We start from the raw sequence: 26,580 nt of genomic DNA, 5'->3' as shown, positions 1-26,580 counted from the left end.
TCTTACAGGCACTGTCCTCCACAGTTGCCCATATGCTATAATCCAGGGGATTGAGATCTGGACTCTGGGTGGCCACATATCACCTTGTCAACTTTTTGGTCCCTACAGATCGGGCACTTCCAGACCCAGGTTTTCGTGAGGCTGTTCCAGTATCTTTCAGCTTTTTAACTTTGTAGACTGCACATCTGGATATTCTCAGATTTGCTGCAATCTCAGTAGTGTCAGACTGGCACGCAGCAATTCAGGTACAGATAAAGTTTTCTTCATTTTCAGCAGAAGCACAGGAATTGTAGAGACGAGAGATTACCAGCTGCATTGAGTGACCTTAATGAATCACTTAAGCATGACAACCTATTTAGATATGTTTCAATGGCTTTTAAACAAGCAGTCAACTGAGTGTAAAGTTTTTTTTGGGTCACCCTGTAGATTCAAGTAAAGATTTAAGAGTATTTGAAGAGTATTTTAGATAAAAAGTTACTTAGGTTCGCTAGGAAGGTTCTCTACAACAGAGCCTTCCTGAAGAGTCGACTGCTTTAAGATGGCGGCTGTTTACTAACGCCAGCGAGTCTATCATTTCTCACTACTGAAAAAAGTAACACCGTTAGTAACGCCGTTATACTCTGACGCCATTATTAACAACACTGTTTGTTACTTGTTTTAACCAGAGGTGAATAGTAACGCGTTACATGAGAAAAACGTACTCCTAAGAGTAGTTTTACTAAGCTATACTTTTTACTTAGTTATACTTTTTACTGGGTAGATTTGTGAAGAAAAAAATGCTACTCTTACTCTGCTACTTTGGGCTACACAAGATCTGTTACATTTTTTCTCTTTATTCTACATATTAGAATTTTTTTTTTTTTTTTTTTTTTGCCAGCGATGCCAAGAGTAGAGACGTGCCTGGCGTATTACCGGTGTAGCTCTACCGATTTCAACATTGAGACTTCGTGGCGATAATCACACGACTCCATTATACCAATCAGACGCAAGCTTGCCTTTCTATCTTCACGCCAGCCTGTTCAATCTATCAAGTATTTGCTACAGAGTGCTGCCTTCAACATGACTCGAAAGCGCGGATTTTAACCTTTCTCCCAGTTTATATTTGGCACCAAATGACCACAAAAACTGGAGATATGATCCTTTTAATTTCAAAATCGTAATTATGAAGGAACTCTTCACTATTTAAACTTGGAACTATTTTCTCCACCAGAGGGCATTCATCTGTTTAGACGAATAATGCTTCATTTATGTTATTTTTTTTGTCTCGTTGGAATTTGATGATATATATTTTTTTGGTATTTCTTTGGCTTAATGTGGTTATGCAATGGGTTATTATACAGTATCATTATAACAACAGTCCATATACTGTAGATAACTGTGAAAAAACTCAGGAAAAAAATACAATTGTTTAAAAAAAAAAACATATATATATATATATATATATATATATATATATATATATATATATATATATATATATATATAAGCAGTTACAATGCCACTCATTACTTACAGTGGGTCAAATAAGTATTTAGTCAACCACTAATTGTGCAAGTTCTCCCACTTAAAAATATTAGACAGGCCTGTAATTGTCAACATCGGTAAACCTCAACCATGTGAGACAGAATGTGGATAAAAACCCCCCAGAAAATCACATTGTTTGATTTTAAATAATTTATTAGCAAATCATGGTGGAAAATAAGTATTTGGTCAATACCAAAAGTTCATCTCACTACTTTGTTATGTACCCTTTGTTGGCAATAACGGAGGCCAAATGTTTTCTGTAGCTCCTCACAACCTTTTCACACACTGTTGCTGGTATTTTGGCCCATTCCTCCATGCAGATCTCCTCTAGAGCAGTGATATTTTGGGGCTGTCGTTGGGCAACACGGACTTTCAACTCCCTCCACAGATTTTCTATGGGATTGAGATCTGGAGACTGGCTAGGCCACTCCAGGACCTTGAAATTCTTCTTACAAAACCACTCCTTTGATGCCCAGGCTGTGTGTTTGGGATCATTGTCATGCTGAAAGACCCAGCCATGTCTCATCTTCAATGCGCTTGCTAATGGAAGGAGATTTTCACTCAAAATCTCTCGATACATGGCCACAATCATTATTTCCTTTACACAGATCAGTCCTCCTGGTCCCTTTGCAGAAAAACAGACCCAAAGCATGACATTTCCACCCCCATGCTTCATAGTCGGTATGGTGTTCTTTGAATGCGATTCAGTATTCTTTCTCCTCCAAACACGAGAACCTGTGTTTCTACCAAACAGTTCTATTTTGGTTTCATCTGACCATAACACATTCTCCCAGTCCTCTACTGGATCATCCTAAAGCTCTCTAGCGAACCGCAAACGGGCCTGGACGTGTACTGGCTTCAGCAGGGGGACACGTCCGGCAGTGCAGGATTTGAGTCCCTGGCGGCGCATTGTGTTACTGATAGTAGCCTTTGTTACTGTGGTCCCAGCTCTCTGTAGGTCATTCACTAGGTCCCCCCGTGTGGTTCTGGGATTTTTGCTCACCGTTCTTGTTATCATTTTGACGCTACGGGGTGAGATCTTGCATGGGGCCCCAGATCGAGGGAGATTATCAGTGGTGTTGTATGTCTTCCATTTTCTAATAATTGCTCCCACAGTTGATTTCTTTACACCAAGTGCTTTACCTATTGCAGATTCAGTCTTCCCAGCCTGGTGCAGGTCTACAATTTTGTCTCTGGTGTCCTTCGACAGCTCTTTGGTCTTGGCCATAGTGGAGTTTGGAGTGTGACTGACTGAGATTGTGGACAGGTGTCTTTTATACCGATAATGAGTTAAAACAGGTGGCATTAATATAGGTAACTAGTCGAGCCTCGTTACACCTTGTCAGAAGAAGTTAGATCTCTTTGACAGCCAGCAATCTTGCTTGTTTGTAGGTGACCAAATAGTTATCTTCCACTGTAATTTGGAAATAAATTCTTTAAAAATCAAACAATGTGATTTTCTGTTTTTTTTCCACATTCTGTCTCTCATGGTTGAGGTTTACCCATGTTGACAATAACAGGCCTCTCTAATCTTTTCAAGTAGGAGAACTTGCACAATTGGTGGTTGACTAAATACTTATTTGCCCCACTGTAAGAATTCTTTTCGCCAAATACTTTTTTACTTGTACTTGAGTACATTTTTTGGAAGATTACTTTTACTTTGGTAATATTATTTTGAATTAACGCTACTCTTAATTGAGTCAAATTTTTGGCTACTCTACCCACCTCTGGTTTTACATTAAAAAAATCAATTATTTTTTGAAAATATGAGATGAACTCTGTCAATAAAAGTGATTTGTTTGTTACATTGGAGTGTTTTATTTTTTTATATGGGGGGGATTTGTCAGAAATGTTCTTAATTTAAGAATAGATGTTGTTCAAAACATTATTTTAAAGCATGTTTTCTTTATTTAGGTGAAAAATGAATAAGTCTAATAATCATACACATTAATCTGTCAGTTTTCAACACTCAAAACAAAAAAAGTTATTTGATTAGATATAAGAAAATCTTATTTAGATGTTATGAATACATACATACTGTATATACATATAGTACACATACAGTGCATAAATAGATACAAATCCATTGATTTATATCTTTTTATGTTCACGATTTCACTTGCCAATGCCTTCAGCCTTCTGAATGAACCACAATAGACAAGAAAAATGAGTTTGTGAAGAACAAAGCATATGAGGTATGACTCAACCTTCTGAATACTGTGCTCTACTGTTGGACCATTGCAAATAGATATTCTTGATGGAAATGATTCTTTCTACACTTACATTGTGCAGTATTCAAGACTGTAAGATGTGTGCAGCCCGCAGGCATGAATAGATCCTTTACGTCACTCAGGTGGAAAACCATTACAGTTTATCAGTGCTCAGGCAGAGAGCAAATAGAAAAAGCAGAAGGCGTCACTTGGGATGTGATGTTCCTGCTGCTATAAATAGATTGTCTAGCAAGAATAATAGTTTTATCTTTGACGCATCTGTTCTGTCATTTAAAATGTCAACAGCGACAAATGAAATGGCCGTGCTTAGGAAACAAAGAATTGAGCAAATACAGTTCCAGAGAAGCACTCAATCTGATTTGTCCTTGAGAGCAGCACAGATAACAGTTGATGTTTTTCTTTTCTATAAATTTCATACAATTAGTTTTTGCTTTTACAAAGATGGGCTATTATTACTGACCATTGGTTGGGCATGGTGGCCATTAACTGCGTTTACATATTACCCTCCTACTTACTTTATTCATACACAAGCACATATTGTGGCACATGATGCATAATAAACTTTTACTAATGAACAAATAACAATCTATAGTAATACACATTGTTGCATATCTTTGTACTCCTATTATAAAGTTGATTGAATTGCTTAATGTGTTGTTTTTTGGAATTTATCTCCCATGTTTACCTGTATTTTTCCCAGTATCCCTGTACTGTCCATTCGACTGGCTACATTCACAGTGTTTCCCCATATATCATACTGTGGTTTCTGTGCTCCAATAACTCCAGCAATCACCGGGCCATGGTTGATTCCTACATCAAACCAAAAAAAGTCAGTATTAGAATGAAAATGCACTTGAACTATTGTCATTCAACTTTGTAAAAAGCAACAAATTTTTTTTTTAAAAGTTGAAAGGACTTAAAGTGCCTGCGACAGCATAAACAAAATCTTAAATAGCATTATTATGTGAATATATCTCATATTTTGAGATGATTCGACTAAATACAACAATTTGGCAAAGCGCAGATGACGAGCCTTTTAATCCTGTTTTACCCTGCCTGTCATTATAGCGCTCTAGCGTGCCCAGCTGGAGGATGACATCGGCAGGGTCACGATTTCATTTGATTTAGAATTCAGCCCATTGAGGGGGAATTATTCAGAATGAGGAAAATGCGACGAAAAGAGCAACAAAATGTCATTGTTTTAATCCAGTGCTTCTCAATTATTCTCTGCTACGCCCCCCCCAAGCAAGACGTAAATGTTTCGCGCCCCCCCAAACTCTCTGCCGCCACTGTAAATAGTATTATTTGTCTATAAAATTACTATTATAAATACGCATCTGCCTAATATTGTGTCCTTTTTTTCTAATAAAGAAAAAAAGTAACATAGATCAACCTATAATAAAGTATAACTTTATTAACATTGTTTTGTTTGTAACAGAGAAGACTTGAACGTGCATCAATTTGCCTGAATTAAAAAAAAAAAAAAAGTCACATTCAAACTGTAAAAATACACTCAAGGTACATTTTTGACCATTTGATACAGAAAAATAAAATGTAATAAAATCAGTAAATAATAACAAATTCAAATTGATTAGAAACATTCACTCATGAGGACAATATGCCAAAAAATTTGACTGAAAAAACAAAAATGAATAAAGGAAAAAAAGAGTGTCCTTGGACAGAAGGACAGTTTTTATTTTTGCTGCTCACACTCAGTATTACCTCCTTTGCAATGGTGTGGAGTCATTTTGCAATGAGCATGCTAACAATGCTCACTGGTTTACTGATATAACACTGACAAAGCAGGACGATTGTTGGCAATATTCGGCACGTTTTCGCTGAAAAACAATCAAGCGGCTTATCAATGAGATTGGGGTCGAATGTCTTTAAGTGGCGTCTTAATGGATTTGGCTTCTGGCGGTCCGCTATAATTATTTTTAGACACAGTAAACAGTCTTTCCTCATCACCCACAGTATTAAAAGTCAAAGCTAAAAGGCAAACGGCACGAACAAAGCGCATTCTCGGCGGCCGAGGTAGAACCGTAGGTGAGGGCGGTCATCGTGACGATCCCAAGCCGAAAATGGCACTTATCGGGCGGCGGCGTGAGAACCGGACAAGACAGTGGGTCGCTGCGTGAGTGAGTCCGGTCGGAAAACGTCTTTCGAAAACGGCGGCGGCGCACTGCTCTTCATATTTGTTTTCTGTGTGATGAGTGCTCTTCCTTAGTTCAAAAATACTGCACACACTCTGAAAATGAGAGCGCCACTGCCACCCACTGAGTGGATGCGCAAGTACACTTTATTCCAGTGCGGCAGAAAAGAAAAAAAAAAGCATGTTCCCCGAGGTCACACGCGCCCCCCCTGGCATCCCTCTGCGCCCCCCTAGGGGGGCGCGCCCCACTATTTGAGAAGTACTGTTTTAATCTCTACGCCAATATTTTTACAGGATATTCTTTTTATCTAAGTATTTTTCCACAATTGTTAGATAAATTGTATGGTCATGACAATAAGAGTCTTGTGCTAAATGGCATATGAAATATTCAAAATGCATTTATTCAGTACGACATGGCAAAATTACTCCATAATGGTCAAAACTATCAACTTCTCGCACCTCCTGAACGATATTTTATGCCACCGGAGTTAGTCCGGCTTTTGACATTTCCCTGCTCCAGCTTCGGAGAGCGTAGACAAACCAGGTGGCGTGACAGCTAGCCAACATGGTGACCCAAACCAAGCATCGTTTCAAAGCTTTATTCTCGCCTTTTAAAGCGAAAAATAACACAAAACTATCCTGGATCATTTCACACGGGGGCGGGGTTGTTGATTGTCTTCATTGATCGGCAACTCCTCCAGCAGCGAGCAAGTTACAGCTCGTCGTTCCCCTGCTGCGGGCAGGAGAACTCGTTTGCTCTGGAAGCAGCTGGAGAATGACCGCCGGACAAATGACATGATCCCAGTACTTGACATAATACAAAAAATGTTTACTCACTTCTTTGTAAGTCTAATGGTCCCACACAGTTATCGGACTTGTTTTTACCACCCCCTCTGGGTGAGGGTTTTTGAAACCCAAAAAAGCTCACACGCCCCTCCCTGGTGCAGCAATAAAACCCTAGAGCACATTTGACTGGTGTGATGCGAAAAATAAACGAATTAATCCTCTAAATCAGCTGAATCTGCAGTCCATCTGCATATTATAAAGCAATGTTGTATTGTGAGATGCTGACCCGGGTGACGTCACATTTGCATCCCTCCTCAAAACAGAAAGTTATTCATTTTCATGGCGCAGGATTCAAAAAATTGATTATGTAAATGGATCGCTTCCACACACATCCAAGGGGTCCATTTCATTAAGGAACACTAAATACTGTGTAATATATGAAATAAACATTCTTTTTGCTGTCATAGGCACTTTGAGCCTAAATTCTTGTCATCGTACTGTCCTAATGACACACTCTTTGACTGTTTGGAGTTTGCACACTGCCATGGTCAATGTCTTCTATCCCAATGTTTTCCAGTAATTTACTAACATTACAGTACTAAATGAAGACATATGAACCATGTTCTGATTTGTCTGAAATGATTTTGTTTGAACATGGGGGTTTTCTAATTCAATTCTGGGAAGATAATGCTTCAAAATGCAATAAATGTACAACAATTATTTTGCACGTGGGCGCTTTTTGTAAGTGGTTAAATAATATGAGGCTCTTTATGCTCACGAATACTGCACAGCATGCCTCCACGTTGGCCAATGAGTTAATTTCTACAGAGGAAGTTCATCACTGCCATACAGTGATACTCATTTATCCTGTTAAAACAGTAGGTGGGAACTTCCACCAGCTTTCCTTTGCGTCTGTCTGGAAACAGCAGGGATGTACTGTCACACACATGCACACTGCTGAGTTAATGGAGCATCACATGCTGTGCTCTTTAGACAGGTTGAAGCTATTGAACTCTTGCACTTGCTACATGCAGTGAGCTGGGACCCTGCTGTCCGTTTTGCTTTTCTCTTTGTTATCGGGTTTCCAACAGTATACTATATACAGTTTATATCTAAAGCATGGATGAAGATTCTATTATTTCAGTTGACCCCTGTTTCAACAAGCAACTAAAGTATGTTTTTTTTTTAAAATGGTAAAAACATCAAATATTATCAAACTATTAACTGTTACCACGATGCACACTTTTAAACCCACCAACTCTGAGTTTGAAGTCATTGAAGGAGTGTCTGTTGATGACATCAAGCTTCCCAACTAAAGCAAATGCGAACTCCACCATTGTCCCAATGTGCATGTACTGCCTGTCATGTTCCTATGAATACAAAATACAAAATTTAACACAGAGAGAGTTAGGTTATCATAATGTATTGAGTAGTATTTTTAAAGTATGTGTGATGGTATTAACCTGAGATGAATACTCCAGTCCAGGTGAGGCGTTGAGCCCTGTAGCAGCCATGTATGTACTCCCAATAGTTTTGATCTTTTCCACACCACTGAACTTTGGCTTCGACAATAGCTGAACAATACACAGAATATCTAATATGTATACATGTATAACAACATGATGTATAATCCTTGAAAAATATGTATACTACGAATTGATTCAGCGTCACATTTTGGGAAGACATTTTTTCTTGTCATACATTAGTACTTATAGGGTGATTAGTAACTTACTTTATATATTACTTATATCAGATAAATCAGACAAAAGCTACACAGGTTGCTTCCGATTTTCAATTACCTCATCAAAATCGGCAATAATCTCATTGAGAAGCCGGAGACACTCTAATCCTTCCTTGTTGACATCAGATTCTGTGTAAAACTCTTTAAAGTCTGGAATGGAGGCAAACATGACGCATACCAGATCATAAGACTGGTGGTAAAGATCCTGCAAGATGAAAAAAAAATAAAGATAAAAAACCTAGATAAAACATGGAATATTATAATGAAATTGATACAGCCAAGATGGAGCCAGATACGGATTTGTATATCAGCATCACTTGAGATGCCATTGGTCTTTGTATTCAAACCTTCATAATTTAGACACATACTGGTATTTACATAGACTTTTCTGAATAGTTAATCAGAACTGTCATTCTATAAAACAAATTCTACCATCAAAAATGTGTCCGGTGTTCATGAGACTACCTTACAGTACAACAAAATTTGCTGATTTGTATGATGAAAATGTAGCTTCTCATCCTGGAAACGTGATTTAATGAGACCTAATGTAGTCTACTGCAGAACAGGGCACCCAGATTGGTGAAACATTACAGGAAAAAAAAAGCCACTAGGCTATCTATTTTATCTGACAATTTTATTGTGGTGGTAATTTACTGTCAATTATTTTTGCTTTGCATAAGACAAACAATTTTCATAACTCAGTGAGTAGGTATATTTCAAAGTCTTGTTCCACGGTGAGATCCTGTCCCAAGTTGACAATCAACATGTCTGTTGCTCAGACGTCATCTGCGATGTCTGCTTGCAATAGGATTTTGACTGTAAAAATCTTACTGTTTTGTTTGTTTTACTATTTTTAATCATGACCAGTTTTGAGCTCTTTGTAACGTTAGTCATTGCACACCGTAGACTAGAGGTCGGCTGATATATCGGCTGGCCGATATATGGACTTTTTCCCAACATCGGTTGTCAGCCGATTAACAAAAAGAATAAGCCGGTAAAAAAGGATTTTGATCAGTCATTTGTGTGGGCAACTGTGACCGCCACTGAGTGACGGTTGGACCCCGGAAGGACCCTGCAGCAGCTTGAAGCAATAATACCTGACTGCAGCCGACAGCAGCTACAAACTACGCTCACGCTGCGACAAACTACGCCCACATGATGCTACAGTAGATATTACATGTATATAGAACGAGATGCGAAGTGACGGACTCGGTGGCGTTAGGACTTGTTTAGAAAAGTAGATGAGTAATGACAGACTCGCCGGCGTTAGTAAACATCCGCCATTTTAAAGCAGTAGACTTCTCAGGAAGGCTCTGTTGTACCGAACGTTCCTAGCGAACCTAAGTAACTTTTTATCAAAATTCTCCTAAATCTGCAAAATCTTGACTTGAATCTATCTTTAAATGATTAAACAATTTTAAAACTTTCACATATCGAAAGTAGAAAGAAGGGAAATGATGCAATAAATGGAGCAATTGTAACAAGTTTAACGGTTGATTCACACCATAAAATTACTTCCAAACATAGCAAAGGTTACAATCTAGTTATCACAATATCCGCAAATCCCCCTGTGTCTAGTTAAGTTTAGGGTAAAGAATTTGACTTGGGCCTATTGTCCCAAAAACCCTTTAAACTTCAAGTAGTACAGTAAATATTTTTTTTGCGCCACCGTACCAACAGCAGGGGTTGTTTGGAGGGGCGTAGTTTTAATGAGGCGTGGTTTGTAGCGTGGCTGTAGCTGCAATCAGACCCTTCTCGCTTGAAGGCAGGCTGCATCAGGAAGGTTGAGGCTTGCCTATTTTGTAACTCTTGTAAGATTATTTTGTTTTTCATGAGAGAATATGCAAAGCTGCTTTAGCCTTTTAAGGTGTTTACTGAGTGATCCTTACACGATAAATATAACTAATAGCGTTAGCATACCATTCGCATTAGCTTTAGCATGGCGAGTACCCCTTAAACTTTAACTTTCACTTGTTAAAATCTCGTAACCTGGTGGGTTTAATTATTTGAAAATAATGTACTGTCCTTGCTGAGTGTATAGAATCAAAAAAAGAAGTGCTGTGTTCATTGGTTTAGGAGCACTAGACCGAATCAATCCTTTAAGTTTCAGGTCATCATTGTAAATTTGAAGCTGTTGAAGCAGTTTTTTTTTTTTTTTTTTTTTTTTTAATTATTATTAATTAATAATTAATAAGAAAAGTATATCTGCTTTAAATTTCGGCTTACAAAATCAGTTTTGACTGATTGACTGAAATTTTTTTTAGATAGTGTCGGCTTTGGCATTTGAAGATCCCATATCGGTCGACCTCTACCGTAGACCACAGGGATTTTTTTTTACCTACTCCGGTTAAAAGGGGCTCAAAACCCCAAAATGAACATTATTAATAGGTCTAACCTCATTCTTCCAGTTCCGTGCCAGGAAGTGCTCAGCAACATGTGCGGGCAAGACATTCTCCAGCAAGACACGGTTGAGATTTTCCATAGTTTCGATTTCCTCGCACTCCTTCTTGAACTTGTTCTTCCACAGAAAGTCTAACCTACAGTAATATTCATTCTGTTACAAGAGGACACAGAGATGAAGAGACTGAAGGTACATTTGCACAGCTTGTTTACATCAAGAATACTTTAATAATTGAAAAATAAAGGCCTTTTCACACTAGTGTCAGTAAAAGGATTCAGCAACAACAGACACCCCATAATAAAAAGGCTCTACCAGTTTTGGTCAGATTGCGGCGAGTTTAAAATCTCTTAGTGAGACACAATGACCACCAAACAGTTATGACAGATCATTTAGGCAGAGCGTGAACAAGTTTGAAACCCTCTTTTCAAATGACCCGTAGTTTGGCAAATTCCAAGAATGCATATCTATCAAGACGTACTAATTTTATTACATGATGATACTTTTACTAAAATATCACGAAATCCCTTCACCAGCCACTCTCTTATTGGATGCACTTTCTGACATTAGTGTTGCAACTCTCGAATAACTTTTTATTTGTGGACTCTCCACTTCGTACAAATGTAGCAACACTTCTTCGTGCAGGTTGTACCTCCTGACCACATACACAATGAATGTGTTTGTCGACGGCACACTGCATGTTGCTTGCACTAGTGTGAAAAGTCTTTAAAAGCACACATACATGCACATAAAAGGTGAATCTCTCATTTCACTGCTGAAAAAAAATTGAAATCTTTCAGGAAAAATATGAGTTGTACATAAATTCAGTGTAAAAACCCCAGTTTTACATTTTACCATAGATTTCACTATCAGTTGACGGGAAACGGGATGCAGGGCCGCTCTTTAGGGGGCCCATTTAAAATTTTTAAAAAATAATTAAAAAATTTTAAAAAATATTTTCAGACCAAAACCACTAGGGACCTAAAACCAAAACAGGCACCTCCCTTAGGCATATAAGAGTCTCCATGAGCAGCAGCACCCAAAAATTTCAGTCGTTACCTAATAAAATCCAGATTAGTTAGTTTTTATATAAGTATAATTTAAATAACTTAAAATGGCTATAAAATTCTCAGATTTTACGCTAGATGCACAAAAATCACCAAATGCAGAGATAATCACCTATATTTTCAGAATCAATCGCAATATTTAAAATATATAAGTTTTTACCCAAAATAGTTATTATTATTATTATTATTATTTTTATTTAGTGCAATTTTGAAGTAAGTTTTCAACAGCTAATAAACTACTCAATTTTCCCATCAGAAAATTAATACTTAAGGAAAGCATGCAGAATCATCTTATGTTTTACTCAACTAAAGCAAATTTAGCATTTTTCTATACACAATCACAACTTATATAGGTAGAATTCCGATGTCACGATTGCCTCAGCACGTCTTGCCGTTTTTAGATTGAAGTGTTACATAAATCAAAACACCTAAAAGCCAAAAACATTTGTATGGATGCAGAAATGTCAAATTACTATTTTTTTGCCAAAAACCGGGCAGTTGGCCAAAAATTACCTGATTAATTGAATGTAAAGTTACAATATTGTGTATGGATACAAAATCCAACATGGCGGCCACCGCAGAACAAAGCTTTTTAAGGCGGCCACCACAAAACAAAGCTTTTTAAGTTGAAAATTCTTGTAAATAAGTGTGTAAATCCCGGAATTTCAATAGACATGAACGTAAAACAATGTAGATTTTTGATAAAAGCAAAAAAAAAAGAAAGGGCAGTCATCAATAATTTTCCGTAAATATTTTAAGCTAAAGTTACGCACATTTTTTCCTATCATTTTTTTTCACAAGGTTTCAAAATGCATGCATGGTGTTATTTTAAATAATAATTACCTTAAATCCTTTACCAAATCACTCTTGAGACACTCCTGCCTGCACTAAAATGTTCGTCAGACTTCCACCTAAATCTGGTGTTAGAACGCAGCGTGTGTTTGAGTTTATCGAAGTGAAAGCTGCCACGACGACTTGCCTGGCCAGCCCCCCTACAGGAAGCCGTGGCACAAAGTCTGTAGGAGCTGTCTCTTCAACTGATAGTGAAGTCTATGATTTTATCATGGGAAATTTTTCTCTGTTCTACAAGGACTTCAATTCAACAAAAACGAATCTGAGGGAGCACAATGTCTCAAAGCAGACTGTATTTGAATTTAGAGGTTGCACCACATAAGCAACAAAGCTTCTTAATCACTTTGGTTTAAAAAAAAAAAAAAAGTTTAATTTAGTTGTATTTGTTTGAAAAAAAAAAAGTGAAAGTTGTGCATTTTTAGGGATATAATTCTATATTGCAAGTCTACTATTTCTGCTAATTGTAACAATAATGTTATATAGCTAATAATTTTTATTTTATTTATCCTTCACATTTATCCTCATGAGAGTTGTTGTTTAGCTGGAACCCATGCCATCAGACTATGGGACGGAGATGTGGTTCACTCCAAATTGTTTGACAGCCAATCAAAGACCACATTTAGACAAAAATAAAGAAAGAAAGAAATAAAACATTTTACACTCATAATCATAACTATGGACAATTTAGACTGTTCAACCAATTTAGAACAACGGAAGGCCAAAGTCTGTGTTTGGAAGTTTAAAACAGTGAAGTTAAATGTGCTATTCAGTCATCCCTCATGCTCTCACCCAGTTTCAGTATAACAAATATTTTCAATACAATTAGAAGTTTCACGATCACAGCTAATCTGCCCTTGTGTAATACATTTAGTGTTTAAATTTCGACGAGAGCTAGACAGGAGCAGTTTTAATAAAGAGGAGGCATAAAACAAGGAGAAATGCATAATTAAAAGTTGTTAGACAATCTGATTGGAAAGAGAAAAAATTGTCCTATAGCGGAGCCACAAGACTCCATATAATCGCAATTAGTTAAAACAGGTGGAATGACAGGAAGGTGATAAAAAATGCACGCTTTAGGAAATGAGAGCAGATGAATAAATTAACAATTTTGTTTATCTAAATGTAACAGCTAAACTGGGAATATGGTGATTTGTATCCTGCAAAACATATTTCCTTCACTCAAACACTACAATATCACTGTGAAAGGTTGCAGTTCTACATCGGCAGCAGTTGCTGCACTTCACCTACAGTGGGGCAAATAAGTATTTAGTAAACCTATAATTATGCAAGTTCTCCCACTTGAAAATATTAGACAGGCCTGTAATTGTCAACATGGGTAAACCTCAACCATGTGAGACAGAATGTGGATAAAATCCCCCCAGAAAATCACATTGTTTGATTTTTAAATAATTTATTAGCAAATCATGGTGGAAAATAAGTATTTGGTCAATACCAAAAGATCATCTCAATACTTTGTTATGTACCCTTTGTTGGCAATAACGGAGGCCAAACGTTTTCTGTAACTCCTCACAAGCTTTTCACACACTGGTGCTGGTATTTTGGCCCATTCCTTCATGCAGATCTCCTCTAGAGCAGTAATGTTTTGGGGCTGTCGTTGGGTAACACGGACTTTCAACTCCCTCCTCAGATTTTCTATGGGGCTGAGATCTGGATACTGGCTAGGCCACTCTAGGACCTTGAAATGGTTCTTACGAAGCCTCTCCTTTGTTGCCCTGGCTGTGTGTTTGGGATCATTGTCATGCTGAAAGACCCAGCCACGTCTCATCTTCAATGCCCTTGATGATGGAAGGAGATTTTCACTCAAAATCTCTCGATACATGGCCCCATTCATTCTTTCCTTTACACAGATCAGTCGCCCTGGTCCCTTTGCAGAAAAACAACCCCAAAGCATGATGTTTCCACCCCCATGCTTCACAGTGGGTATGGTGTTCTTCCAATGCAATTCAGTATTCTTTCTCCTCCAAACACGAGAATCGGTGTTTCTACCAAAAAGTTCTATTTTGGTTTCATCTGACCATGACACATTCTCCCAGTCCTCATCTGGATCATCCGAATGCTCCCTAACGAACCGCAGACGGGCCTGGGTGTGTACTTTCTTCAGCAGGGGGACACGTCTGGCAGTGCAGGATTTGAGTCCCTGGCGGCACATTGTGTTACTGATAGTAGCCTTTGTTACTGTGGTCCCAGCTCTCTGTAGGTCATTCACTAGGTCCCCCCGTGTGGTTCTGGGATTTTTGCTCACCGTTCTTGTTATCATTTTGACGCCACGGGGTGAGATCTTGCATGGAGCCCCAAATCGAGGGAGATTATCAGTGGTCTTGTATGTCTTCCATTTTCTAATTGCTCCCACACTTGATTTCTTTACACCAATCGTTTTACCTATTGCAGATTCAGTCTTGCCAGCCTGGTGCAGGTCTACAATTTTGTCTCTGTGTCCTTCGACAGCTCTTTGGTCTTGGCCATAGTGGAGTTTGGAGTGTGACTGACTGAGGTTGTGGACAGTTGTCTTTTATACCGATAATGAGATAAAACAGGTGCCATTAATACAGGTAACGAGTGGAGCCTCGTGAGACCTCATTAGAAGAAGTTAGACCTCTTTGACAGCCAGAAATCTTGCTTGTTGGTAGGCGACCAAATACTTATTTTCCACTCTAATTTGAAAATAAATTATTTAAAAATCAAATAATGCGATTTTCTGTTTTTTTTTTTTTTTTTCCACATTCTGTCTCTCATGGTTGAGGTTTACCCATGTTGACAATTACAGGCCTCTTTTATCTTTTCAAGTAGGAGAACTTGCACAATTGGTGGTTGACTAAATACTTATTTGCCCCACTGTGGGTGAATTGCTCAAACCATTTGTGAACGAACTTACCTGCCGAGCAAGCACGAGTAGAGTGATGAAAAAGATGAAGAGTGAAATAGAACCCATAGTCTTCAGATCTTTGAGGACTCCTGGTCTTGAAGCGCAGAGGAAAAAGATAAAAAATCATTATGAGTGAACAGTACTAGTATATCAAATACTGTATAGATAACAATTAAGATGATATTTTTTATGATGATAAGTTGTGAAAAATGAAAGTGTGGCAACGGCCAGGAGACGGTGTCAAGTAAATAAAAGCATTGCGTCATTTGCCATGCAGACAGCAATCAGTTTGTCACATGATTGGTTAACAGAGCATATTATTTCAAGCTCTTACTCAATTAAAACTGTCTCTTCTGTTTTGCTGTGACAAGCGCTTGTTTACAATTCGCGCTCCCTTGCTGTGCCATGTTTTTCAGAAGACACATAATCAAAGACAAAGCATATGAAGAAATTCAGGACTCTTAATTCAGCGCGTGCTCTAATTACTGCCACATGTAAATGTGTTAAGAGACGGACTTTGTTTCCGTGTTCACAAATCAAGACTACTTAAATGTTAATTTAGTGGGAAGATAATGTATTGTAATTAGATTTCCTAGAATCTACAATTAAACTGATTATTTAATGGAAGTTTCAAATGTGCATACCATTCAAGTAAGTGCAATCATTTTTGGAAGCATGTTTTGCATATTAATGAACGTTCAGCCTTATCAAGAGAAGAGTTCTTCAGACAACTGTCTCGTTCATTATTGCATTAGTTCTTGGCACAGAAACAGACTGGGTCGATTGAGGTTTCACAGGAGGACTGGGGATTTATATGTCTGCGACGAAGAGGACAAAAACCACAATACACTTTGGGTGTTATTTTCGTAAACAACCTAATTGTGGTATAGCGCAAAATTTTTCTGGCGGTCCAAGGTTTGCCTCAAATGTACTCTCATTGGGAGACTAATGCAAAGAATTTTGTAGGGTATGAGTGGAGTCACTTTGATTGGTCATTAAGTGAGGCAAACTCTGGAGAACCTTAAAATATTGCCATATTATTACTTTAGCCCTTTTCACACACATATCCAGGGAAATTCCCGTGTAAGGTGACACGGGATTTACTCGCGTCATTGCTTTCACGCAGGTAGAGATGTCCCGAGAATGACGCGGTTGGACACTTTCACACACTTATCCCGTGTTGCCTACTGGCGCTCTCTGTGCGGGGAGAGGTACTGGTGCGATTTTATAACCCTGATATTTACATCATTTGTGGTCGGCATCAGCTGTCACAATGTTGGTAAAATCGTGTTTTGTTCTAGAGTGAGCGTTCCAGATTTCGTAACTGCTGCCAATACATGCTCATCAATACTCTATTTAGGCCCAGGCGAACCAAGAGAAGGGTGTCAAGATATCACGGACCCATTGTGTTATTCCCTCTTTTCTGCGATAGCGTGTATTTTTGTTTGTTATTTCATAAACCCCTGAACGCTTCCCTCCGTTGTTGTCTGTTCTGAAGTACAACCTTGTTTCCGCAGTAGCGAACCCTAACGTCGGCAACAAAATAAACCACACATTTCCAAAGATGGACGATGGACTCTCTTCCTCGGTTCTACTGTCACGGACCCGTTGTGTTATTCGCTCTTTTCAGCGATCGAGTGCATTTTTGTTAGCATTTCATAAACCCTTGAACGCTTCCCTCAATTGTTTTTTGCTTTGAAGTACAACCTTGTTTGTGCAGTAGCGGACCCAAACATCGGCAACAAAATAAACCACACTTTCCCAAAGAAGGATGATGGATTCCCTTCCTGGGTTCTACGATCCCGTTGCAATTTAATTTCATTATGTTTTCAGTTTAATTTAGCAATTTCAAGCTTGCTATGTTGCTAATTGCGATGTTTGTTTACCGCTTTTCATCTTACTGCGAAGAGAGAGGAAGTGACGATCGGCCCGCCATGATATTTGCGTCATCAGCCATCGTGCTGTGACCCGGGAATTTATCGCCTGCTTTCACGCGCACCACTTCTCGGCAAAGTCCCGGACATTATACTGAGACAGGACCCGTGAAATGTCAGCGTAATCTTCGTGTCAGTCGACCCAGGAAATTGTTTTCACATACAACTGCTGCACAGTTACTGTAAATCCTGCGATATTCCCAGTGTTTTGGAGTGTTTGAAAGGGGCTTTAGTGGTTTAATAGAATTTTAATATAAATAATTACGTTCCTAAAAATGCTCCTAAAAATGTGTGATCATTCTCAAGAAAACTAACCAGGTCCCTGATTTAATCTCTATATAAATAAAAGAAAGAAAAACCATTTCCGTTAAGGCATAATTGCCAACAGCACGCACATTTTCAAGGACTGTATACCCTCACCCACTCATGTCCTGATTCTTTCAATGCGCATAAACATTCTGGAGTATTTTTTCCACTATATACTTTGTTATTGCAACCTGTAATCTTATAAGTACTACAGTATTTATATACTGAATATACAGTGGGGCAAGTAAGTATTTAGTCAACCACTAATTGTGCAAGTTCTCCCACTCAAAATATTAGAGAGGCCTGTAATTGTCAACATGGGTAAACCTCAACCATGAGAGAGAGAATGTGGAAAAAAACCCAGAAAATCACATTGTTTGATTTTTAAAGAATTTATATGCAAATCATGGTGGAAAATAGGTATTTGGTCAATACCAAAAGTTCATCTCAATACTTTGTTATGTACCCTTTGTTGGCAACAACAAAGGCCAAACGTTTTCTGTAACTGACGGGCCTGGACGTGTACTGGCTTCAGCAGGGGGACACGTCTGGCAGTGCAGGATTTGAGTCCCTGACGGCACATTGTGTTACTGATAGTAGCCTTTGTTACTGTGGTCCCAGTTCTCTGTAGGTAATTCACTAGGTCCCCCCGTGTGGTTCTGGGATTTTTGCTCACCGTTCTTGCTATCATTTTGACGCCACGGGGTGAGATATTGCATGGAGCCCCAGATCGAGGGAGATTATCAGTGGTGTTGTATGTCTTCCATTTTTTAATAATTCCTCCCACAGTTGATTTCTTTAAACCAAGTGTTTTACCTATTGCAGATTCAGTCTTCCCAGCCTGGTTCAGGTCTTCAATTTTGTCTCTGGTGTCCTTCGACAGCTCTCTGGTCTTGGCCATAGTGGAGTCTTATACCGATAATGAGTTAAAACAGGTGCCATAAATACAGGTAACGAGTGGAGCCTCGTTAGACCTCGTTAGAAGAAGTTAGACCTCTTTGACAGCCAGAAATCTTGCTTGTTTGTAGGTGACCAAATACTTATTTTCCACTCTAATTTGGAAATAAATTCTTTATAAATCAAACAATGTGATTTTCAGTTTTTTTCCCCAAATTCTATCTCTCATGGTTGAGGTTTACCCATGTTGACAATTACAGGCCTCTCTAATCTTTTCAAGTAGGAGAACTTGCACAATTGGTGGTTGACTAAATACTTATTTGCCCCACTGTAAATCCCTTACACCAGGGGTGTCCAAACCTTTTGCAAAGGGGGCCAGATTTAGTTTGGTAAAAATGTGGGGGGCCGACCTTGGCTGATGTCCTTTATGTAGAACAATATATTTCTGTGTGTGACATTTACGTTATTATTATTATTTTTAATTATTAATTTCAACAATCTCGCAACTATTCTTTGTGGCGTTCTCTTTCGACTCTTGGGATCTTGCGAAATACTGCTACTGTGAAATTAAACTAGCTTCAAGTTAGTTCAATTTCTCGCTACGTATCTTCCCTGTAATCTTGTCATACATGTCAGTGTGTCTTGTTTGGTTATATCGCCTAACATTGAACTCTTTAAAAACAGCGACTGACTCTTCTCAAATGAGGCAGACACAGTTGTTGCATATTTTAGTGATGAAATAGTCCAATTTCTTTCTATCCTTGAAGCATTGGCCGTTGCAGTCAACTTTCTTTTTTTTGTTGATTGTCGCCATTTTAGAAAATTGGGAGGAAAGGGTCACACGGTGTAATGTTGCTTACAGTGCTGCTGCCTTTTAGTGGGTAAATGAGCAGCAGAATTTACTGTGTAAGCTCATTCATATGCTGGTAGCAGTACTGCTGACCAGTTTATTAAGTCTGTGTGCGGGCCAGGTGTTATTGATTTTATGACAGAGGCTGGGGGCCGGATGAAATTTGACCACGGGCCGCATTTGGCCCCCGGGCCGGACTTTGGACATGTCTGCCTTACACTATCAATATTTTTTTCTTAATAATGGGTTATATAATAAATTACTGGAATCCTTCCAAATTTTGTGCCAGCAATGTCATGGACTAGAGATGAAATAATCTTCGTCTGAGAGGAATAGGGAAGAAAAAAGGTGTTTGAGGAAATGTTGATTGCCTTGTTTCAAGCTATTTCGACCAGATGGACTGGAAAGGCACTTTCATGTCCCTCTAGTGCTTTCTTTTTACTCACGTTCACACAGTACAATGACATCTCAGCGAGACCGCAAATAAATGCCTCTCTCGCAAATGGATTATATACGCATTTTAGCACTCTTATATATATTTGTCATCACACATACCTGTCTAGGCTTTCAGATCTGTACAGGAATCGGCTATATTCATCCAACAGGGATGCATGTGTTTGGAGAATAATGATGTTGTAAACCACCACAGCTGTCAACATGGTTAACATTTTCAACTCATAGTTTATCCTCAGGAACACAGAGCAAGAAATCAGGCCCAGAATGCAGCTGTAAATTAAATACTAGAAAGACAAGAAGGGAAATATAAATATGTATTAAAATGAAATGTGGTAGAAAAAATATCGAGTTAATAATCCAAACTTTAATTTACAGGAAGGTAGAAGTTGTTTTTTCCTATGAGAGCAGCTGCGTCTGGGGAAAGCTGCGTTTCATTGGAGGAATTGTATTCAGAAATTGGAGGCAATGGAGTGTCTTCCAAAAAGAACTGAAACAGAGATAACATCACCCGCTTGATATGATGAACACATTCTTTAATCTGCTCTTCCAAACAATATCTGAATTGTTTTTAGGTCATCCATCTATTTTTCAAACTACTGTTCAGGGTCAAAAAGGGTTATTACATATCCTAGCTGACTTGGGTGAGAGATGGTCTCAAATAAGTCCAAAAATAAGAATTGGCTGCACGAGCAAACACAGCCAAGTTAATTTTGTTCAGCTGCCCAGAGCAACTGACCCATGACAGACACAAAATAAGATTATCATCTCAGGAAACAATTTGTGGAAAGGTTTAATTCACAGCACTAATATTTCACTTATTATGCTATTGCAATCCATAGTTTTTATCAACCACCATCTTAATTGTTCTACTTGGATGCTACCACACAAGAACAAATGAAATTAAGTACAATTACCATTAGTCAATAACTTAAACTATTACTAAATTACATTATTACTAACAGTGGTGCTAAAATCCTTTCATAAAAGCTGAGGTGGCTTAGATAATTTTTACAATAAGGACTCATAGATCTTTAATATTTTCTGAAATATGATTGTATTTTCTTGGACCAATGCCACAGTTCTCCAGAGTTCAGTCAAATCAAGATGTGATGGTAACATAACAAACAAGCAAACCAACTAACAACCAAACAAACACAAAACAAATGCACATTGGTCCCAGGCTTAAAGTCTTCCGTTCTTTTACTGCTAATTTTTATGCCATCTGTGACCATTTTTCTAAGTGATGGTCTTATTTTCATGTGCATGACTGCAGGTTGAAACTTTATCAATTTGCTGTTGTGGTGATATTAAAAAATATACTAAAAATCTGGCTTTTGACCTATGAATTATACTCAGCACTCAACACTCAATTAACGCATAGTTAATTGGGTAGCGTTATCTGCTGGACTGTTATCCTGGAAGCCATTACCAAGCCTAATTATTTCCCATGACATCCCAGCAGTATGTCTGCACATTAGAACTTACCATGTTAAATACTGCCATAGTGAGTATGAGAGCTGTGGTTGTCAAGGTGAGTGTGATCCGGGCTAATGGCTTGTTGGCAATAATGAATGAAGACCTTAGCAGCCACATCCATGAAGTGGGGCCGCTTTTGCTGCAGTGCTGAAAGATGACATGCATACACCGAAAGAAAACAGATTTAGATATGGAAACAGCATATAAATTCTGGGAATATGCGTATGTCTAATTAAAGAATGTAAATTGGAGACGTACTGTATATTACCACCCCCTGAAAAACTAAACCGTTGGCAATTCTATATATTGGACGATAATTCGATTTATTTGTTGTCGCAGGCCTACTTGCAGGTCAAATACATGGTCAAATGGTCAGATGCGATTTAAATTTTTAAATTCATGCCTCCTGCCAGTACAATTACATGAGCAAGGGCATTGAACACTGTGTTATCTAGATTGTCTGCTTCAGAATACATTCAACGCCTTCTCAATTTTATTTAGGTACAAAATATATACTGTATAAACGCAAATCATTGGTGCCTTGAGATGCAATTGACTTGACTTGTGACTTTTTGAGATATGAGTCATCATTTAGCATTTTTTGTTTTGTTTTATATTTTCATTCATTCATTTTCCATGCCGCTTTTCCTCACGAGGGTCGCGGAGGTGCTGGAGCCTATCCCTGCTAACTCGGGGCAGTAGGCAGGGGACACCCTGAACTGGTTGCCAGCCAATTGCAGGGCACAAGGAGACATACAACCATTCACGCACACACTCATACCTACGGACAATTTAGAGTGTTCAATCAGCCTACCAAGCATGTTTTTGGGATGTGGGAGGAAACCGGAGTTCCCGGAGGAAACCCACGCAGGCACGGGGAGAACATGCAAACTCCACACAGGAAGGCCGAAGCCCGGGATTGAACCCTTGATCTTAGAACTGTGAGGCAGACGTGCTAACCACTCAGCCACCGTGCCGCCTGTTTTATATTTATTAATTTAATTTTTTACTTTCTTTTTCTTGATACTTTAATACAAGGATCATTTAAGAATTTGGCGGCAGTAAACTCGTCTCGACTCATCTCGAAAATCTTCGAAAGAACTGTTGCCTCTCAACTCCATCTTCACCTATCCCACAATAATGTCTATGAACAGTTCCAGTCTGGTTTTCGCCCACTCCACTGAAACAGCACTTGTCAAAAATAACCAACGACCTCCTCATGGCAGCTGACTCTGGACTCCTCACCATCCTCATCCTCATGGAGCTATCTTCAGCTTTTGACACCATTAATCACACCACCCTCCTCCACCGGCTATCCACCATTGGCATTACCCACACCCTGTTGAACTGGTTCTCATCCTACCTTTCTGGACACACTCACTCTATACAACTCGAGTCCCTTAAATCTACTCCCTCCCCCATTACCTCTGGTGTGCCTCAGGGCTCTGTCCTCGGGCCGCTACTCCTAATCATCTACACTACCGTTCAATAGTTTACCGTAGTGTACACAATGAAAAATCCCATATGATACACTACGGTTCAAAAGTTTGGTGTCGCTTATACCCCGAACGTTTGAATGGTAGTATACCTCCTTCCTATTGGCAACATTCTCTGTAAATTCAACATCACTATTCACTGTTACGCTGATGACACCTAGCTCTACCTCACTCCCGAACCCTCCTCCTCTCCCCCGCCCACCTTCCTGACTGACTGTATCACCAAATTAAAAAACGGGCATACCCACAATTTCCTCAAACTCAACAGCAGTGCCGAGGTGCTTCTCATCGGCTCCAAATCCACCACATCCAAAAACCATAGCCATCCCCTCACCATCGACAATGCCACCGTTTCACCCATCCGCCAAGTCAAGAGCCTGGGTGTCATCCTGGAGAGTACACTTTCTTTCCAATCACACAATTACATTATCCGGATTCCCCACTTCCACCTACACACCATCAATCTCCTCCGCCCCTCCTTCACATTCTACTGCCATCCGGATTCATAGTCTTGTCACTTCCCGCCTGGACTACTGCAACTCTCTCCTCTTTGGCCTCACTCAAAATAACCTACATAAACTCCAACAGGTCCAGAATTGGCAATTGCTAAGCTGAAAGAGTATGGAATAAACATGGAACCACTGGACAGCCGTTGCTGCTTTCTGCTCCCATCTGGGGGGAGAGGACCGGCGACGGTGCTCATGAAGCTGGCAGACCACAAGACCAGGACTGCCCTGCTTAACCAGCGCCGCCACCTGAAAGGGTTGAAGATTTTTTTGAATGACAACTTGAATCGCCGAAATGCCGAAATTGCAAGGAAAGCACGTCAACTCAAGAAAGCTGAGGAAATAGCCAACACCTGGGTCTCGGATTGCAGGATCCTTGTCAAGATGCAAGATATGAAGATTAAAGCTATTACGAGTCTTGACCAGCTGACGAAAATTAATGATGACATCTAAAACCACACTTCTGGACCACAACTTCTACAATAGCTGGATAACTGTAAATACTACACAGCGGACCAGTATAACAACTCGTGGATGTGGACGGTAAGCTGAAACTTATCAACGGCAGGAGTCTCTACAAGAATCTTGAACACATTAAGGATTATCTACTAAAGATAACAAAGGCTCTGACTTTAATTTGCACGGATATAACATGACACGTAAAAACATAATTATCTGCTGTGTCTACCGAGCTCCTGATTCAAATGTCTAGTTTACTGAGTATATGGAAAAGATACTGTATAAAACGAATAATAAGCTCGCTGTTGAGACGTCATGTCTGATGAAATTGTTACAGTGATCTTTGTGTGCGCCAATTGTTGCCACCATGTACACCTTAGCAATGTATCCTTTTAAGAGACTTATAAGAAAAGCATTTTTGACTCGCTACTCATACCAGCTGTGATAATACATAATCACTTTTGCCACGCATATAGCCACAGCAAAATGTTCCCACACCAAACAGATGCAAAAATGTCAAGGACATGACAAAGCCATAACCTTGTATGCCCTGAAATTAAACGAGCTGCTTGACTGGACGCTGAGTTACTAAACCCAGATTGTTTTGTGGCAATCTTATGTATGTACCATGTCTGAATGTGCGTCTTTACTTGTATGGGCGTCGGGAAACTGATAAGCATATGCTTCTTCCCATCCGCCTTTGTCTTCTTCTTCGGTTCCTTCGGGCAAATCATATCACATTTTGTAATTGTCAATGATTGTCAATGATACCGATGAAGATGACAATAAAATTATTCCAAAAAAAAATTCAGTCGCTCGTGCATCGTAACCAGTACCCGCTTCATCCACCACATCACTCCAGTCCTCCGCCAGCTCCATCGGCTCCTGGTTCACTTTGGCATCCGGTTCAAAGTTCTCTTCCTCACATTCAAGCCATCCACAACCTCGCACCGTCACACCTGTCCAACCTTCTCCATGCTACAACTCCCACCCATGCCCTCAGATCCTCCACCTCCTTACACCTGTCTGTCCCTCCCTCTCGCCTCAGCACCATGGAGAGCAGAGCATTTAGCCGCTCGGCTCCCCGGCTTTTGAATTCACCATCACCCGACATCAGGAACACCGACTCAATCCCCTTTTTCAGGCAAAACTCAAAATTCACCTGTTCAGACTCACCTATCCACAATAATCCCCATTTCTTTGTGTTTTAGTTTTCTGCTACTTATTTTCATCTATTCGAATTTTTATTGTTTTTACATCTCTTTAGTATGTTAAATCTGCCTTAAATTTTCAATTCTTTATTATTTTTTACTATTTTTCAATCTTAAATGTGTTTAAATGTTTTTTAAAATGATGCTACAGCAACATTTGGTGCCAGAATGGTGCCTTCAAATAAATATGTATTATTATTATTAAAATCAACTTGGCTCCTTTAAAAACAAATGTGTGGGTTTTTTTTGTCGATGTGTTTTTAACGTTACCCCAAGTTGAATTATGCTATTTTACGAAAAGTATCAAACCTGTGTTAAAAAACTTCACATGGTTTCAGGCAGACAATTAAATACAAAAAAATTCAAACCGTAAGATAAATGTAGGAAACACAGAATTTAGTCTTGTTGAAAGAATCAATTTCCACACAATAACATGTCACTCACCATGAAGTGCCCAATGAAACATATGAAGACAATCAAGGAGAGGAAAAAGAATGCCAAACCAAAAGATATTCCCAAGATTGCTGTCCTGAAAAGATAAATTGTAAATTTGAATCATTCTTCATTTGTTTTTTTTCAGCTTGCTGTTCACTCACTGCTGTTATTAGTATACAAAATAAACATACTTTGGTAAGACGAGTATCTGCACAATGAAAATGCAGGAAAATATAAGACAGGCGCAGGTGACGTAGTATTTGAAGGCTGGCAGGATTGTCGTTCTGTACTGAAATAAAAAAAAGACAGTTTTAACAAAATAATTATCATGTACTGTAGTTTTGTTAACTATTGCTTCTTATTACCTCCTTTTCCAGCGATTTATTGTGAAAAAACAATGATATTCTTTGGATGTCCTCAGACTTGAGCCACTGCCTGGAAGCACAGTGTCCAGACAATTGGAATTTGCAACCATTACAAAATTGTGAAAATCCATATAAATAATATAGTCGTGTGTTTACCCTTACTTTTGTGAATTAATGCCATCAAAGGTCCTGATCATCCTCTCATTAAGTTCCTCCTCAAATCGCTTCTTCTGAGACTTGGTCCTGAATGCAAGAGTAAAAAGAGTGAATATTCGTATGTTTTGACTCAGGATAGTTAATGCGTATCAAAGCCTTCAGCAGAAGTCAAGAGTTATTAAAAGTACAGTATACAGTGTTATGAAAATGTATCTGAACTTTTTGGAATTCCTCACATTTCTGCATAAAATCACCATCAAATGTGACCTGATCTTTGTCAAAATCCCACAGATAAAAATACAGTCTCTGCCCTAACTAAAACCAACCAAACATTTATAGGTTTTCATATTTTAATGAGGATAGCATGCAAACAATGACAGAAGGGGGAAAAATTAAGT

The 26,580-nt window shown here is 38.9% G+C and overlaps 1 protein-coding gene across 2 annotated transcripts in view; it reads right to left on the bottom strand.

The window, feature by feature from the left end:
* adcy2a (adenylate cyclase 2a) overlaps positions 1–26,580 on the bottom strand; it is a 91,396-nt gene that overhangs the window by 7,083 nt on the left and 57,733 nt on the right. Inside the window, exons 12-24 of one of the 2 annotated variants that reach the window (XM_057835050.1) lie at positions 26,189–26,269; positions 26,027–26,096; positions 25,853–25,950; positions 25,671–25,755; positions 21,564–21,701; positions 20,452–20,565; positions 20,178–20,362; positions 15,645–15,729; positions 10,830–10,988; positions 8,493–8,639; positions 8,157–8,267; positions 7,949–8,063; positions 4,441–4,565 (exon numbers count right to left, since the gene is read on the bottom strand). In XM_057835050.1, coding sequence (XP_057691033.1) covers positions 4,441–4,565; positions 7,949–8,063; positions 8,157–8,267; positions 8,493–8,639; positions 10,830–10,988; positions 15,645–15,729; positions 20,178–20,362; positions 20,452–20,565; positions 21,564–21,701; positions 25,671–25,755; positions 25,853–25,950; positions 26,027–26,096; positions 26,189–26,269 — 1,513 coding nt within the window. Of the gene's footprint in view, positions 1–4,440; positions 4,566–7,948; positions 8,064–8,156; positions 8,268–8,492; positions 8,640–10,829; positions 10,989–15,644; positions 15,730–20,177; positions 20,363–20,451; positions 20,566–21,563; positions 21,702–25,670; positions 25,756–25,852; positions 25,951–26,026; positions 26,097–26,188; positions 26,270–26,580 lie in introns of those variants that run through there. The other variant, XM_057835051.1, reaches the window with a different exon arrangement.

The sequence above is a fragment of the Corythoichthys intestinalis genome, chromosome 4 (assembly GCF_030265065.1).
Source record: "Corythoichthys intestinalis isolate RoL2023-P3 chromosome 4, ASM3026506v1, whole genome shotgun sequence".
In the NCBI taxonomy this organism is placed as follows: Eukaryota; Metazoa; Chordata; class Actinopteri; order Syngnathiformes; family Syngnathidae; genus Corythoichthys; species Corythoichthys intestinalis.
This window is presented reverse-complemented; position numbering and strand designations above follow the sequence as displayed.